At 49.4% G+C, this 14,447-nt stretch overlaps 1 protein-coding gene across 1 annotated transcript; it reads left to right on the forward strand.

The window, feature by feature from the left end:
- The first annotated feature begins 2,923 nt into the window (after positions 1 to 2,923).
- On the forward strand, positions 2,924 to 3,796 carry LOC139264073 (uncharacterized). Its single transcript, XM_070880169.1, has one exon. The coding sequence runs from the start codon at positions 2,924 to 2,926 to the stop codon at positions 3,794 to 3,796; it is 873 nt and encodes a 290-aa protein (XP_070736270.1).
- The last annotated feature ends 10,651 nt before the right edge of the window (positions 3,797 to 14,447 follow it).

Consider the following 14,447-nt stretch of genomic DNA (forward strand, 5'->3'; position numbering starts at 1 on the left):
CAGAACCGAAACGCCTCTCATCAAACTCACTAATGACATCCATTGTGACTGCGACAAAGGTAAACTATCCCTCCTCATCCTTCTTGACTTCTGTGCAGCCTTTGACACGGTTGACCACTCTATCCTTCTCCAACACCTCCCCACCATTGCCCAGCTGGGTGGGACTGCACTCGCCTGGTTCCATTCTTACCTATGTAACTGTAGCCAGAGAATCACCTGCAACGGCTTCTCTTCTCACCCCCGCATCGTTACCTCTGGTGTCCCCCAAGGATCTATTCTTGGCCCCCTCCTATTTCTCATCTACATGTTGCCCCTTGGCGACATCATCTGAAAACACAGCGTCAGTTTCCACATGTACGTTGATGCCAGCCAGCTCTACCTCACTACCACTTCTCTCGACCCCTCTAGTCTCTAAATTGTCAGACTGCTTGTCCGACATCACAGAAACATAGAAAATAGGAGCAGTAGTAGGCCATTCGGCACTGCCATTCAATATGATCATGGCTGATCCTCTATCTCAACACCATATTCCTGCTTTTTCCCCATTACCCCTTGATGCCTTTTGTTTCTAGAAATCTATTTATCTCTCTCTTAAATATATTCAGTGACTTGGCCTCCACAGCCTTCTGTGGTGGAGAATTCCACAGGTTCACCACCCTCTGAGTGAAAAAATTTCTCCTTATCTCGGTCCTCAATTTCCTACCCCATATCCTGAGACTGTGACCCCTTGTTCTAGACTTCCCAGCCAGGGGAAGCATCCTCCCCGCATCCAGTCTATCCAACCCAGTCAGAATTGTATATGTTTCAATGAGATCCCCTCTCATTCTTCTAAACTCTAGTGAATACAGGCCTAGTCGACCCAATCTTTCATCATACGACAGTCCTGCCATCCCAGGAATCAGTCTGGTGAACCTTCGCTGCACCCCCTCTATGGCAAGTATATCCTTTCTTAGGTAAGGAGAGCAAAACTGCACACAATACATCCAGTTCTGATGAGCAGAAATTTTCTCCAATTGAATATTGGGAAAACCGAAGCCATTGTTTTCGGTCCCTGCCACAAACGCCGTTCCCTAGCCCTTGACTCCATCCCTCTCCCCAACTTCTGTCTGAGGCTGAACCAGACTGTTCGCAATCTTGATGTCATATTTGACCCTGAAATGAGCTTTCGACCACATATCCGCAGCATAACTAAGACCGCCTATTTCCACCTCTGTAACATCGTCCGTCTCCGCTCTTGCCTCAGCTCATCCGCTGCTGAAGCTGTCATCCATGCCTTTGTTACCTCTAAACTTGACTATTCCAATGCACTCCTGGGTAGTCTCCCACATTCTACCTTATGTAAATCCAAAATTTGGCTGCCTGTGTCCTAACTCGCACCAAGTCCCGCTCACCCACCACCCCCTGTGCTCGCTGACCTACGTTGGCTCCCGGTTAAGCAATGCCTCGATTTCAAAATTCTCATCCTTGTTTTCAAATCCCTCCATGGCCTCGCCCCTCCCTATCTCTGTATCTCTGTAATCTCCCCTAGCCCCACAACCCCCTCTGCGCTCCTCTAATTCTGCCCTCTTGAGCATCCTTGATCATAATCACTCAACCATTGGTGACCGCATCTTCTGTTGCCGAGGCCCCAAGCTCTGGAACTCCCTACCGAAAACTCTCTGCCTCTCTACCTCTATTTCCTCCTTCAATATGCTCCTTAAAACATACCTCTTTGACCCAAGCATTTGGTCACCTGCCCTAATTTCTCCTTATTGACTCGGTGTCAAATTGTTTTGTCTTATAATACTCCTGTGAAGCGCCTTGGGATATTTCATTACGTTAATGGCACTATATAAATACAAGTTGTTGTTGTTATATATATCCAATTCATTTTTGAAAATTACTATTGAAACAGCTCCCACTACCCTTTCAGGCAGTGAATTCCAGATCATATCAGCTCGCTACATAAAAAAGAATTCTCATCTCTCCTCTGGTTCTTTTGCCAATTATTTTAAATTTGTGTCCTGTGATTACTTACCCTCTTACCAGTAGAAACAGCTTCTCCCTGTCTACTCTATCAAAACCCCTCATAATTTTGAACACCTCTATTAAATTTCCCCATAACGTTCTCTGCTCGAAGGCGAGCAATTCCAGCTTCTCTAGTCTCTTCACATAACTAAAGTCTCTGCATTGGGTTGCCAACTCTGGTTGGATGTATTCCTAGAGGTTTCATCAGATGCACTCCCGTCTTCAACAGCCCTTTATCCCCATCTCCAATATTTTTATAACTAATATACGAAAGACTTAGAAGAAAATGATAAAAAACACAGACGTTTTTAATGCCACAGTGATTTGTCTCCCGGATTGCTCGCAGCAGTGTACAGGAGATTAATCTTTAATTCCTAGAGACTACAGGGCAATGCTGGAGGGTTCGAAGCCCTGCTCTGCACTCCAGTACAGTATTGGTAGAGGACTGCATCATCAAGGGACTTGTCCTTCAGATACAATATTAAACTGAAGTCCTGTCTGCATGTTGCGCGGGTTCAGAGGGATATGTAAAAAGCAACGACCTGTCCTGGATTGCATTCCTCACTCAAGCAACACCGCCAATAACAAATTAACTGGTTATTTTTCTCATTGTTCTTTGTGGAATCATATGGTCTATAAAATAGCTGCCCGTTTGACAACATAAGAATAGTTACAGCATTTGAAAGTGTTTAATCTATGTGAAGCACATTGTGACATAATAAAGTGCTATTTAAAAGCGATCCCTTTTTCAATGTATTTTTTTATCGAAGACACAGGGGTGATTTTTTACACCTCCACCCAAACAGGCAAAAAGTCGGAATGGCCGCATGGCCCACCCGAAGCCGGTGTCGAGAGGCCCGAAGCCAGTGTCGAGAGGCCCGAAGCCAGTGTCGGGAGGCCCGAAGCCAGTGACAAGATGCCCGAAGCCGGTGTCGAGAGGCCCGAAGCCGGTGTCGGGAGGCCAGAAGCCAGTGTCGAGAGGCCCGAAGCCAGTGTCGAGAGGCCCGAAGCCAGTGTCGAGAGGCCTGAAGCCATTGTCAGGAGGGCCGAAGCCAGTGTCGGGAGGCCCGAAGCCAGTGTCGAGAGGCCTGAAGCCAGTGTCGAGAGGCCAGAAGCCAGTGTCGAGAGGCCCGAAGCCAGTGTCGAGAGGCCCGAAGCCAGTGTCGAGAGGCCTGAAGCCATTGTCAGGAGGCCCGAAGCCGGTGTCGAGAGGCCTGAAGCCGGTGTCGGGAGGCCCGAAGCCAGTGTCGAGAGGCCCGAAGCCAGTGTCGAGAGGCCCGAAGCCAGTGTCGAGAGGCCTGAAGCCAGTGTCGAGAGGCCTGAAGCCAGTGTCGGGAGGCCCGAAGCCAGTGTCGGGAGGCCCGAAGCCGGTGTCGAGAGGCCTGAAGCCGGTGTCGGGAGGCCCGAAGCCAGTGTCGAGTGGCCCGAAGCCAGTGTCGAGAGGCCCGAAGCCAGTGTCGGGAGGCCCGAAGCCGGTGTCGGGAGGCCCGAGGTGCCGGTGTCGGGAGGCCCGAAGCCAGTGTCGGGAGGCCCGAAGCCAGTGTCTAGAGGCCCGAAGCCAGTGTCGAGAGACCCGAAGCCAGTGTCGAGAGGCCTGAAGCCAGTGTCGGGAGGCCCGAAGCCAGTGTCGAGAGGCCCGAAGCCAGTGTCGAGTGGCCCGAAGCCAGTGTCGAGAGGCCCGAAGCCAGTGTCGGGAGGCCCGAAGCCAGTGTCGAGAGGCCCGAGGCCGGTGTCGGGAGGCCCGAAGCCAGTGTACCGAGAGGCCCGAAGCCAGTGTCGAGAGGCCTGAAGCCAGTGTCGGGAGGCCCGAAGCCAGTGTCGAGAGGCCCGAAGCCAGTGTCGAGAGGCCCGAAGCCATTGTCAGGAGGCCCGAAGCCAGTGTCGTGAGGCCCGAAGCCAGTGTCGCGAGGCCCAAAGCCAGTGTCGGGAGACCCGAAGCCAGTGTCGGGAGACCCGAAGCCAGTGTTGGGCGACCCGAAGTCAGTGTCGAGAGGCCCGAAGCCAGTGATAAGAGGCCCAAATGCCAGTGTCGGGAGGCCCGAAGCCAGTGTCGGGAGGCCCGAAGCCAGTGACAAGAGGCCCGAAGCCAGTATCGGGTGGCCCGAAGCCAGTGTCGAGAGGCCTGAAGCCAGTGTCGAGAGGCCCGAAGCCAGTGTCGGGAGGCCCGAAGCCAGTGTCGAGAGGCCCGAGGTGCCGGTGTCGGGAGGCCCGAAGCCAGTGTCGGGAGGCCCGAAGCCAGTGTCTAGAGGCCCGAAGCCAGTGTCGAGAGACCCGAAGCCAGTGTCGAGAGGCCTGAAGCCAGTGTCGGGAGGCCCGAAGCCAGTGTCGAGAGGCCCGAAGCCAGTGTCGAGTGGCCCGAAGCCAGTGTCGAGAGGCCCGAAGCCAGTGTCGGGAGGCCCGAAGCCAGTGTCGAGAGGCCCGAGGCCGGTGTCGGGAGGCCCGAAGCCAGTGTCGAGAGGCCCGAAGCCAGTGTCGAGAGGCCTGAAGCCAGTGTCGGGAGGCCCGAAGCCAGTGTCGAGAGGCCCGAAGCCAGTGTCGAGAGGCCTGAAGCCATTGTCAGGAGGCCCGAAGCCAGTGTCGTGAGGCCCGAAGCCAGTGTCGCGAGGCCCAAAGCCAGTGTCGGGAGACCCGAAGCCAGTGTTGGGCGACCCGAAGTCAGTGTCGAGAGGCCCGAAGCCAGTGATAAGAGGCCCAAATGCCAGTGTCGGGAGGCCCGAAGCCAGTGTTGGGAGGCCCGAAGCCAGTGACAAGAGGCCCGAAGCCAGTATCGGGTGGCCCGAAGCCAGTGTCGAGAGGCCTGAAGCCAGTGTCGAGAGGCCCGAAGCCAGTGTCGGGAGGCCCGAAGCCGGTGTCGGGAGGCCCGAGGTGCCGGTGTCGGGAGGCCCGAAGCCAGTGTCTAGAGGCCCGAAGCCAGTGTCGAGAGACCCGAAGCCAGTGTCGAGAGGCCTGAAGCCAGTGTCGGGAGGCCCGAAGCCAGTGTCGAGAGGCCCGAAGCCAGTGTCGAGTGGCCTGAAGCCAGCGTCGAGAGGCCCGAAGCCAGTGTCGGGAGGCCCGAAGCCAGTGTCGAGAGGCCCGAGGCCGGTGTCGGGAGGCCCGAAGCCAGTGTCGAGAGGCCCGAAGCCAGTGTCGAGAGGCCTGAAGCCAGTGTTGGGAGGCCCGAAGCCAGTGTCGAGAGGCCCGAAGCCAGTGTCGAGAGGCCTGAAGCCATTGTCAGGAGGCCCGAAGCCAGTGTCGTGAGGCCCGAAGCCAGTGTCGTGAGGCCCAAAGCCAGTGTCGGGAGACCCGAAGCCAGTGTTGGGCGACCCGAAGTCAGTGTCGAGAGGCCCGAAGCCAGTGATAAGAGGCCCAAATGCCAGTGTCGGGAGGCCCGAAGCCAGTGTCGGGAGGCCCGAAGCCAGTGACAAGAGGCCCGAAGCCAGTATCGGGTGGCCCGAAGCCAGTGTCGAGAGGCCTGAAGCCAGTGTCGAGAGGCCCGAAGCCAGTGTCGGGAGGCCCGAAGCCAGTGTCGAGAGGCCTGAAGCCAGTGTCGGGAGGCCCGAAGCCAGTGACAAGAGGCCCGAAGCCAGTGTCGGGAGGCCCGAAGCCAGTGTCGAGAGGCCTGAAGCCAGTGTCGAGAGGCCTGACGCCAGTGTCGAGAGGCCTGAAGCCAGTGTCGAGAGGCCTGAAGCCAGTGTCGAGAGGCCCGAAGCCAGTGTCGGGAGGCCCGAAGCCAGTGTCGAGAGGCCTGAAGCCAGTGTCGAGAGGCCTGAAGCCAGTGTCGAGAGGCCCGAAGCCAGTGTCGAGAGGCCTGAAGCCAGTGTCGGGAGGCCCGAAGCCAGTGTCGAGAGGCCCGAAGCCAGTGTCGGGAGGCCCGAAGCCAGTGACAAGAGGCCCGAAGCCAGTGTCGGGAGGCCCGAAGCCAGTGTCGAGAGGCCTGAAGCCAGTGTCGAGAGGCCCGAAGCCAGTGTCGGGAGGCCCGAAGCCAGTGTCGAGAGGCCTGAAGCCAGTGTCGAGAGGCCTGAAGCCAGTGTCGGGAGGCCCGAAGCCAGTGTCGAGAGGCCTGAAGCCAGTGTCGGGAGGCCCGAAGCCAGTGTCGGGAGGCCCGAAGCCAGTGTCGAGAGGCCTGAAGCCAGTGTCGAGAGGCCCGAAGCATTTTCCAGTTCGGACCTTATCAGCATAACTCATCGAGTGCCCCACAGCTCACCACACTGGGGGTGGATGGAGGGCAGGAAATCCGGTTCCTCCATGATAACGAGCCGAGCCGAACATCCGTAGTAAAATTGAAGGTGAGGAGGAGGCCCAGTGACTGGCAGCGAGCCGCAAGATTTTCGAGGGGCCACAAGTAGGATTCCTGTTCCACCTGGTGCTACAAAACCTCCTTCAAATATAGATGCAGGCTGTTTCTGGAGCAGCCTTTAGAGGTTAGGCCGCTCACTGCCCGATACAAATTAGTATGTAATTCCACAGTTGATGAGAAGCACAACAGGTGAATTTTCTGGGGACTTCTCCTCCACTGCTTTAACTTTGCTGGGAAACCTCAAGAAAATTGCGCCCCCCTGATAAGATGTGGGATCAATGCTTTTGGGAAAAATAAAGCAGCAGCAATTCAGTGATTAACTCCCTCGTTCACTTACAGAAAACACAAATAAAAAAATACCAGTCTACCTGTGAGTGACATACATGATTTTGCTCAATACTTTATCTTTAGGGAAACAAATTAATTCAGTGGTGTGAGACAGCGACATAAGGATTATGATGGCAGGTAAGTAATGGAAAGCAACATATTTAAGACATTAGGATAATATAAGTACTTTTCTTGTTTTTTTTTCTAGGTTTACCATTACCTCATCTGTCTTAATTATGTATGCAATTCTAAATTGGTACTACACATGCACACTAATGCAACAAGGGATTGTCTATATAGTAATGACCTATCCTGCCCATCTATTATTTCACAGAATGCAATCAAAATATATATAGTCTCCATTACTCTATAATTATGATTCCTAACTCCAAAATGGTACCCTCAGTATCCTCTCTTGTTAATGACAGGGGTCACAACCTCAAGTCATGTAAGGCCAGAACTAGGTTAGATGTTGGGAGATGGGTCTTTTCCCATGGAATCGGCTGCCATCACATGAAGTGAATGTTGATTCGCTGAGTTCCTTCAAGTGAGAGTTGGAACTGATTCAGGCAGGGGCAGATATCACCACATACAAAAGATAGATACTGCAGGCAATTCAGGGCCAGAGTGATCTCCTGGACTAGTTTTGATCGCCTAAGGGTGTCAGAGAGAAATTTTCAAGATTTTCTTCCCACTTGGCCTTGGTTTTTACCTATTTTTGCCATTGTTTTTAGTCACCTCCACAATCTCCGTTCCCTAACCATTGACTCCACTCCTCTCCCCAACTTCTGTCTGAGGCTGAATCAGACTGTTCGCAACCTTGGTGTCATATTTGACCCTGAAATGAGCTCTCGACCACATATCCGCAGCATAGCTCAGTGCTGGGACCCCAGCTATTTACAATATACATTAATGATTTGGATGAGGGAATTGAGTGTAATATCTCCAAGTTTGCAGATGACACTAAGCTGGGTGGCGGTGTGAGCTGTGAGGAGGATGCTAAAAGGCTGCAGGGTGACTTGGACAGGTTAGGCGAGTGGGCAAATGCATGGCAGATGCAGTATAATGTGGATAAATGTGAGGTTATCCACTTTGGTGACAAAAACACAAAGGCAGAATATTCTCTGAATGGTAGCAGATTAGGAAAAGGGGAGGTGCAACGTGACCTGGGTGTCATGGTACATCAGTCATTGAAAGTTGGCATGCAGGTACAGCAGGCGGTGAAGAAGGCAAATGGTATGTTGGCCTTCATAGCTAGGGGATTTGAGTATAGGAGCAGGGAGGTCTTACTGCAGTTGTACAGGGCCTTAGTGAGGCCTCACCTGGAATATTGTGTTCAGTTTTGGTCTCCTAATCTGAGGAAGGACATTCTTGCTATTGAGGGAGTGCAGCGAAGGTTCACCAGACTGATTCCCGTGATGGCAGGACTGACATATGAGGAGAAACTGAATCAACTGGGCCTGTATTCACTGGAGTTTAGAAGGATGAGAGGGGATCTCATAGAAACATATAAAATTCTGACAGAATTGGACAGGTTAGATGCAGGAAGAATGTTCCCAGTGTTGGGGAAGTCCAGAACCAGGGGACATAGTCTAAGGATAAGGGGTAAGCCATTTAGGACTGAGATGAGGAGAAACTTCTTCACTCAGAGAGTTGTTAACCTGTGGAATTCCCTACCGCAGAGAGTTGTTGATACCAGTTCATTGGATATATTCAAGAGGGAGTTAGATATGGCCCTTAAGGCTAAAGGGATCAAGAGGTATGGAGAGAAAGCAGGAAAGGGATACTGAGGTGAATGATCAGCCATGATCTTATTGAATGGTGGTGCAGGCTTGAAGGGCCCAATGGCCTACTCCTGCATCTATTTTCTATGCTTTGCCTCTCCCAAAAGATCACAATGCTTTCAGATGGGGCGGGGAGTGTACATTTTGTGATGGACAAGGCATTGCACTTGTGTGGGACAGGCTGGATGGACCAATGGGTCTTTTCCTGCCCGTCATTACTGGTACGTTCGAACGCGCATGACAGGGTTACTCTGCAATGACGACTCTCCAACATCCTCTCATAAGCTGCAAAATCATTTTCGCTCTGCTTTAACAATGATGATTGCTGTTTTCATATTACTGACACCACAGTATGTATTATAAGAAAAATAATATAGGCAGCAGAGATTAAGATAAAGTCTGCAATTTTTTAAGCCATCCCCAAACCTCTCTCTCATTTATGACATTTAAATAGTATAAAACACCAAAGTCTGAAGTCTTGATCATATCATACTGCCTTATTAATCACTCACAATGCTACCTATTTCTATCTGTAGTTATTTCGATTCACTTGTCCATGAAAAGGGGCTGCGCAAAATATTTTATGCTTTTGTACGTGTGACAGAATGCCACGAATTATGTCAACACACATCATCATTCAGGCTTTCTACGGATCATCCTTCTGCCTTTCAGATGTCCGCTGTGGCTCTGAGTCAGAACATTGTAGGTTCAAATCAGAGACTTGAGCACAAAATCCAAGCTGACACTCTAGTGTAGTACTGAGGGAGTACTGCACTGTCAGAGGTGCTGTCCTTTGGATGAGATGTTGGCCCAGAAATCCTGCTTTCTGCTTCCCGCGGGCGTTCGACTAGATTTTAGAGAAAAAATGTGCGCCTACCTGAAGCTGCTGCCCCCGATCGAGATCCCCGGTCCGCAGGCCTTCTCTCCCTGCGCAACGCAGCGCATTCTCGTAGGGACATCCGTAAGCTGGAGCTGCAGTCACATGGCTCTGGGCAGCCAATCAAGGTACAGTATTTTCTCATTCATAATAATTGGAACTCCGTAAGTTGGAGTTCCCATTATTATGAATGAGAAACCCGCCCAAACGCCCAAAACACTAATAAAAAATAGAAAATATACACTACATATGTAAGATACATTTAAATTAAAGTTATTAACATCTTAGAAAAAAAATATTTTCCCAATTTAAAAAAAAGTTTTTTTAATTATGCCTTAAAATAAACTTACTGTAGTGGGGAGGGTTTTTAACAATAAAATACGTTTCATAACTTTATTTTAACATGTTTTGTGTGTTTTAAAACACTTGCGCCTGTAAAAGTAGGCTATGCGCCTGCTTTTATCTGGCGCAAGATTTTTGAGGATATTTGCTGGGCAAGATATGCGTAAATATCGCAATCTTGGCCAAGCAAATGTCCTCGCTCCCGATCTGGCGATGATCTGTCAAGCTTGCTTGAAAGATCGGAAAAGCCGGTTTACAGTGCATGCACATTGCGCTCTGAAAACTGGCTTTTCCGTTGCTTTCCCGGGTCCATAGAAACTTCGTACATGCCCAGGATGTCGGAATTTCTGGCCTGTTAAATCGAGGCCCCATCTCTCCTCTCAGGTGGATATAACAGATCCCATCGCACTATTTCAAAGAAGACCAGGGGAGTTATCCCCGGTGTCCTGGCCAATGTTTATCCCTCAGCCAATATCACTAAAAAATAGATGATCTGGTGATCTGTCTGTGGGACCCAGCTGTGCACAAATTGGCCACCATGTTTCTTACATTACAACAGTGACTACACTTGAAAAATACCTAATTGGCTGTGAACACTTTGGGACATCTAAAGGTCGTGAAAGGCGCCATGTAAATGCAAGTCTTTCTTTCCTCAACAGGGGCATAAATTTCACATTTAGAGCATGGTTTGAGATCAGCGCATGAATATTACAAGAACAGAAATATTTTAAAAGAAAGCACATTTAGACTGCTGTGCACATTCTTAAACTGGTAGGTAGGGCTTGTACATCCCATAATATAGATTGTTGCCCTATTCTGTTGTACCCATGTTGGTTCTTTACGGTTAAGGGGGTGGAGGAGGGAAGTGCTATTTTAACTCCATGGCAAAACAGCCATGTGTATAGAAAAAGGGCAGTGACATCTTTGGCACTGTAATTTTTTATTGGCTTGCATATGTAGTATTCAGTACTATTAATAAACAAATTGAAACACTAGGCCCGTCAGTGCATGCCAGCTTTCACCAAGAAGTTCGGACACAGCTCACTCTCTCTCTATATATATATTATATATGTAAATGTTCCAAAGCTTTGCAAGTTTTTGTTGTCAATCCCTGTGCAAAGATTGGGAGAAGTCATGGCTGTAGGAACAGATGAGACTATCGATAGTCCACAATCCAAAATGGTGTCAGGAATACGAGTCTGGCGTGATTTTCTTCACCTGATGTGGGGTTGCCACCCCACATGATTGTCCTGGAGTCTCCAGCAATTCAAGATGAATCTCTAGGACACTGTTGCAAGTAACCAGGGAGAGAAATCATAAGGGCATTAAAGACATTTGGTCGTTGTTTTTCATTTTCTATGAACACTTTTGCTCATTAGTTATAAAAATATTGGAGATGGAAAGATGGCTCACAGACAAGTCAAGAATTATCTGAACTACAAAGATGGACATTGTTATGTATGTTAACTGGGTTTTACCTGCCACCGGAGGGCGCGACTGTCGGAGTCCTAATTGTCACTGGCAGACACGTGCAAGCCGTGTATATAATGTTGGCAGCCATGTTGAATCCTCACTTTGAGAATAAATAAATTGCAGTAAGGTCATGCCTGAATTAGCTCACCGTACTTAGCCTCGTGGAGTTATTCGATACTTAACAGACATGCCAGGCAACCAATGGTGGGAGTGTGGAGACAGGGCGGCTGGAGGTGGGAGGTCATGTGATGAAACCTGCAGGAACATGGCCAACCAGAGCTACCAATCCTAAGCAGAGGTGTTGGACAAATATACACGCACTCAAAAATATGGATATTGTAAAGCTGAAAGGAAACAGTGTGTTGCCAAATATCATTGATAAGCCAAAGCAGTTCTGATAAACAGGAAGCTTTACCTTGCAAGCTAAAAAAAATTCTGCTGGCATTGCTTTCTTAAAAGTTTCTTCCAGCATGTCCACTCAAAAATACCTTCAGTATAATTAACTTTCTGGGAGGGATAAATGCAGGAAGAATGCTATGTTTAGCTATGTGTTTTTATTTGGTTCAAGACCAACCATTAACGAAAAAAAACATCAGGAAAGATTGTGGAGAAATGTTTTGAATCATTGGCACAATCTCACTTTGTGGCATGTTTCCTGTTTTTGAGAAAGCCTCACTGATGACCTCTGGCTGCTCCGGGAGGAAAATTTCCACGTCAACTGATGACTGATGGGCCTATTCTTTAATCAAAACTTTCTCAAAACTAATTTGGTGTGGAAACTTCACTTAAAGGGGCTCCCACCATTAGCACAACCTGTCCAAGCAAGCAATGAAGAACTCTCTCACATATGCAGCCACTTTAAAAATTAACAGAAGGAAAATTCTGCAAGGCCCACTGACCATGCTCATTAGCTCCCATGCTCAGATATTCTCACACAAAAACAATCCTGAGTGCACACACTGTCACACATAGGGGGCAGGAGCAACACCAGGCACACCTAAAAATGGAGTACAGGGTACCAACCTGGGGAAGCTGCAACACAGCACTACATGCATGCTAAGCAGCGAAAGCAGCATGCTACAGACAGAGCTAAGCGATCCCACAATCAACGGATCAGATCAAAGCTCTGTAGTCCGGCCACATCCAGCCGTGAATGGTGGTGGACAATTAAACAACTGGCCAGAGGAGGAGGCTTCATGAATATCCCCATTTTCAATGATGGTGGAGACCAGCATGCATGCAAAAGACAAGCCTGAAGTGTTTGCAATTATCTTCAGCCAGAAGTGCTGAGTGGATGATCCATATTGGCCTCCGCCTGAGGTCTCCACCATCACAGAAGCCAGTCTTCAGCCAATTCGATTCACTCCACATGATATCAAGAAACGGCGGAGCAGACTGGATACAGCAAAGGCTATGGGCCCTGACAGCATCCCGGCTGTTGTGCTGAAGACTTGTGTTCCAAAACTAGCTGTGCCTCCAGCCAAGCTCTTCCAGTACAGCTGCAATGCTGGCATATACCCGACAATGTGGAAAACTGCCCAGGTATGTCCAGTTCTCAGAAAGCAGGACAAATCCAATTTGGCCAACTACCAATCATCGACATTGTTATCAAGCGGCAGTTACTCACTAATAACCTGCTCACCAATGCTCAGTTTGGGTTCTGTCAGGACCACTCGGCTCCAGACTTCATTACAGCCTTGGTCCAAACATGGACAAAAGAGCTGAATTTCAGAGGTGAGGTGAAAGTGACTGCCCTTGACATCAAGGCAGCATTTGACCAAGTGTGACATCAAAGAGCCCTAGTAAAATTGATGTCAATGGAAATCAGGGCAAGACTCTCCACTGGCTGGAGTCATACCCAGCACAAAGGAAGATGGTTGTGGTTGTTGGAGGTCAATCATCCCAGCCCCAGGACATCACTGCAGGAATTCCACAGGGCAGTGTCCCAGGGCCAACCATCTTCAGCTGCTTCATCAATGACCTTCCCTCCATCATAAGGTCAGAAGTGGGATGTTCGCTGTTTATTGCACAGTATACAGTTTCATTCACAACTCCTCAGAAAATGGAACAGTCCATGCCCACATGCAGCAAGATCTGGACAACATTCAGGCTTGGGCTGATAAGTGGCAAGTAACATTTGCACCACACAAGTGCCAGGCAATGACCATCTCCAACAAGCGAGAGTCTGATATTCGACAGCATTAACATCACCGAATCCCTCACCATCAACATCCTGGGGGTCACCATTGACCAGAAACTTAACTGGACCAGCCAAATAAATACTGTGGCAACAAGAGCAGGTCAGAGGCTGGGTATTCTGCAGTGAGTGTCTCACCTCCTGACTCCCCAAAGTCTTTCCGCCATCTACAAGGCACAAGTCAGGAGTGTGATTGGATAATGTCCACTTGCCGGGATGAGTGCAGTTCCAAAAACATTCAAGAAGCCGACACCATCCAGAACAATGCAGCCAACTTGATTGGCACCCCATTCACTATCTTCAACGTTCATTCCCTCCATCACCGAACTTCGTGGCTGCAGTGTGCACCATCTATAAGATGCACTGCAGCAACTCGCCAAGGCTTCTTTGGCAGCACCTCCCAAACCCACCTAGAAGGACAAGGGCAGAAGGTGCATGGGAACACCATCACCTGCAAGTTCCCCTCCAAGTTACATACCATCCTGACTTGGAAATTTATCGGTGTTCCTTTATCGTTGCTGGGTTAAAATCCCTCCCTAATAGCACGGTAGAAGTACCTTCACCACACGGACTGCAGCAGTTTAAAAAAGCATCTCACCATCACCTTCTCAAGTGCAATTAGGGATGAGCAAATTTCTCCTCATATCTCCTCTAAACCTTCCCTATAATTACATAGATTTAAATAACTGGGGGGAGGTTTAGAGGAGATATGAGGGGACATTTTTTCACTCAGAGGGTGGAGGGAGCCTAGAACTCGCTGCCTGAAAGGGTGGTAGAGACAGGAAACCTCACCACATTTAAAAGATACTTGGATGTGCACTTAAAGTGCCGTAATTTACAGGGCTATGGCCCAAGAGTGGGAAAGTGGGATTAGGCTGGATAGCTCTTAGTCGGCTGGTGTGGACACGATGGGCCGAAAATTTCTGTGCTGTAAATTTCTATGATTCTATGAATAAATGCTGACCTTGTCAGCGACGTCCACATCCCGGAACGACTAAAAAAAAATTAACGCCCAAAAATGGGTGATTTGGGGTCGGGTGGGAGATTAAAGAGTTAAAAAATCTGAATCCCGACGTCAACTTGCCGACAACCAATGTTCCCTCTAATTTTTTTTGTCTGTGCAATCCCTTTAACGGGCTGCGTTTCCCATTCATAAATCCACAC

This window comes from Pristiophorus japonicus, chromosome 5, assembly GCF_044704955.1.
Source record: "Pristiophorus japonicus isolate sPriJap1 chromosome 5, sPriJap1.hap1, whole genome shotgun sequence".
Taxonomy (NCBI): domain Eukaryota; kingdom Metazoa; phylum Chordata; class Chondrichthyes; family Pristiophoridae; genus Pristiophorus; species Pristiophorus japonicus.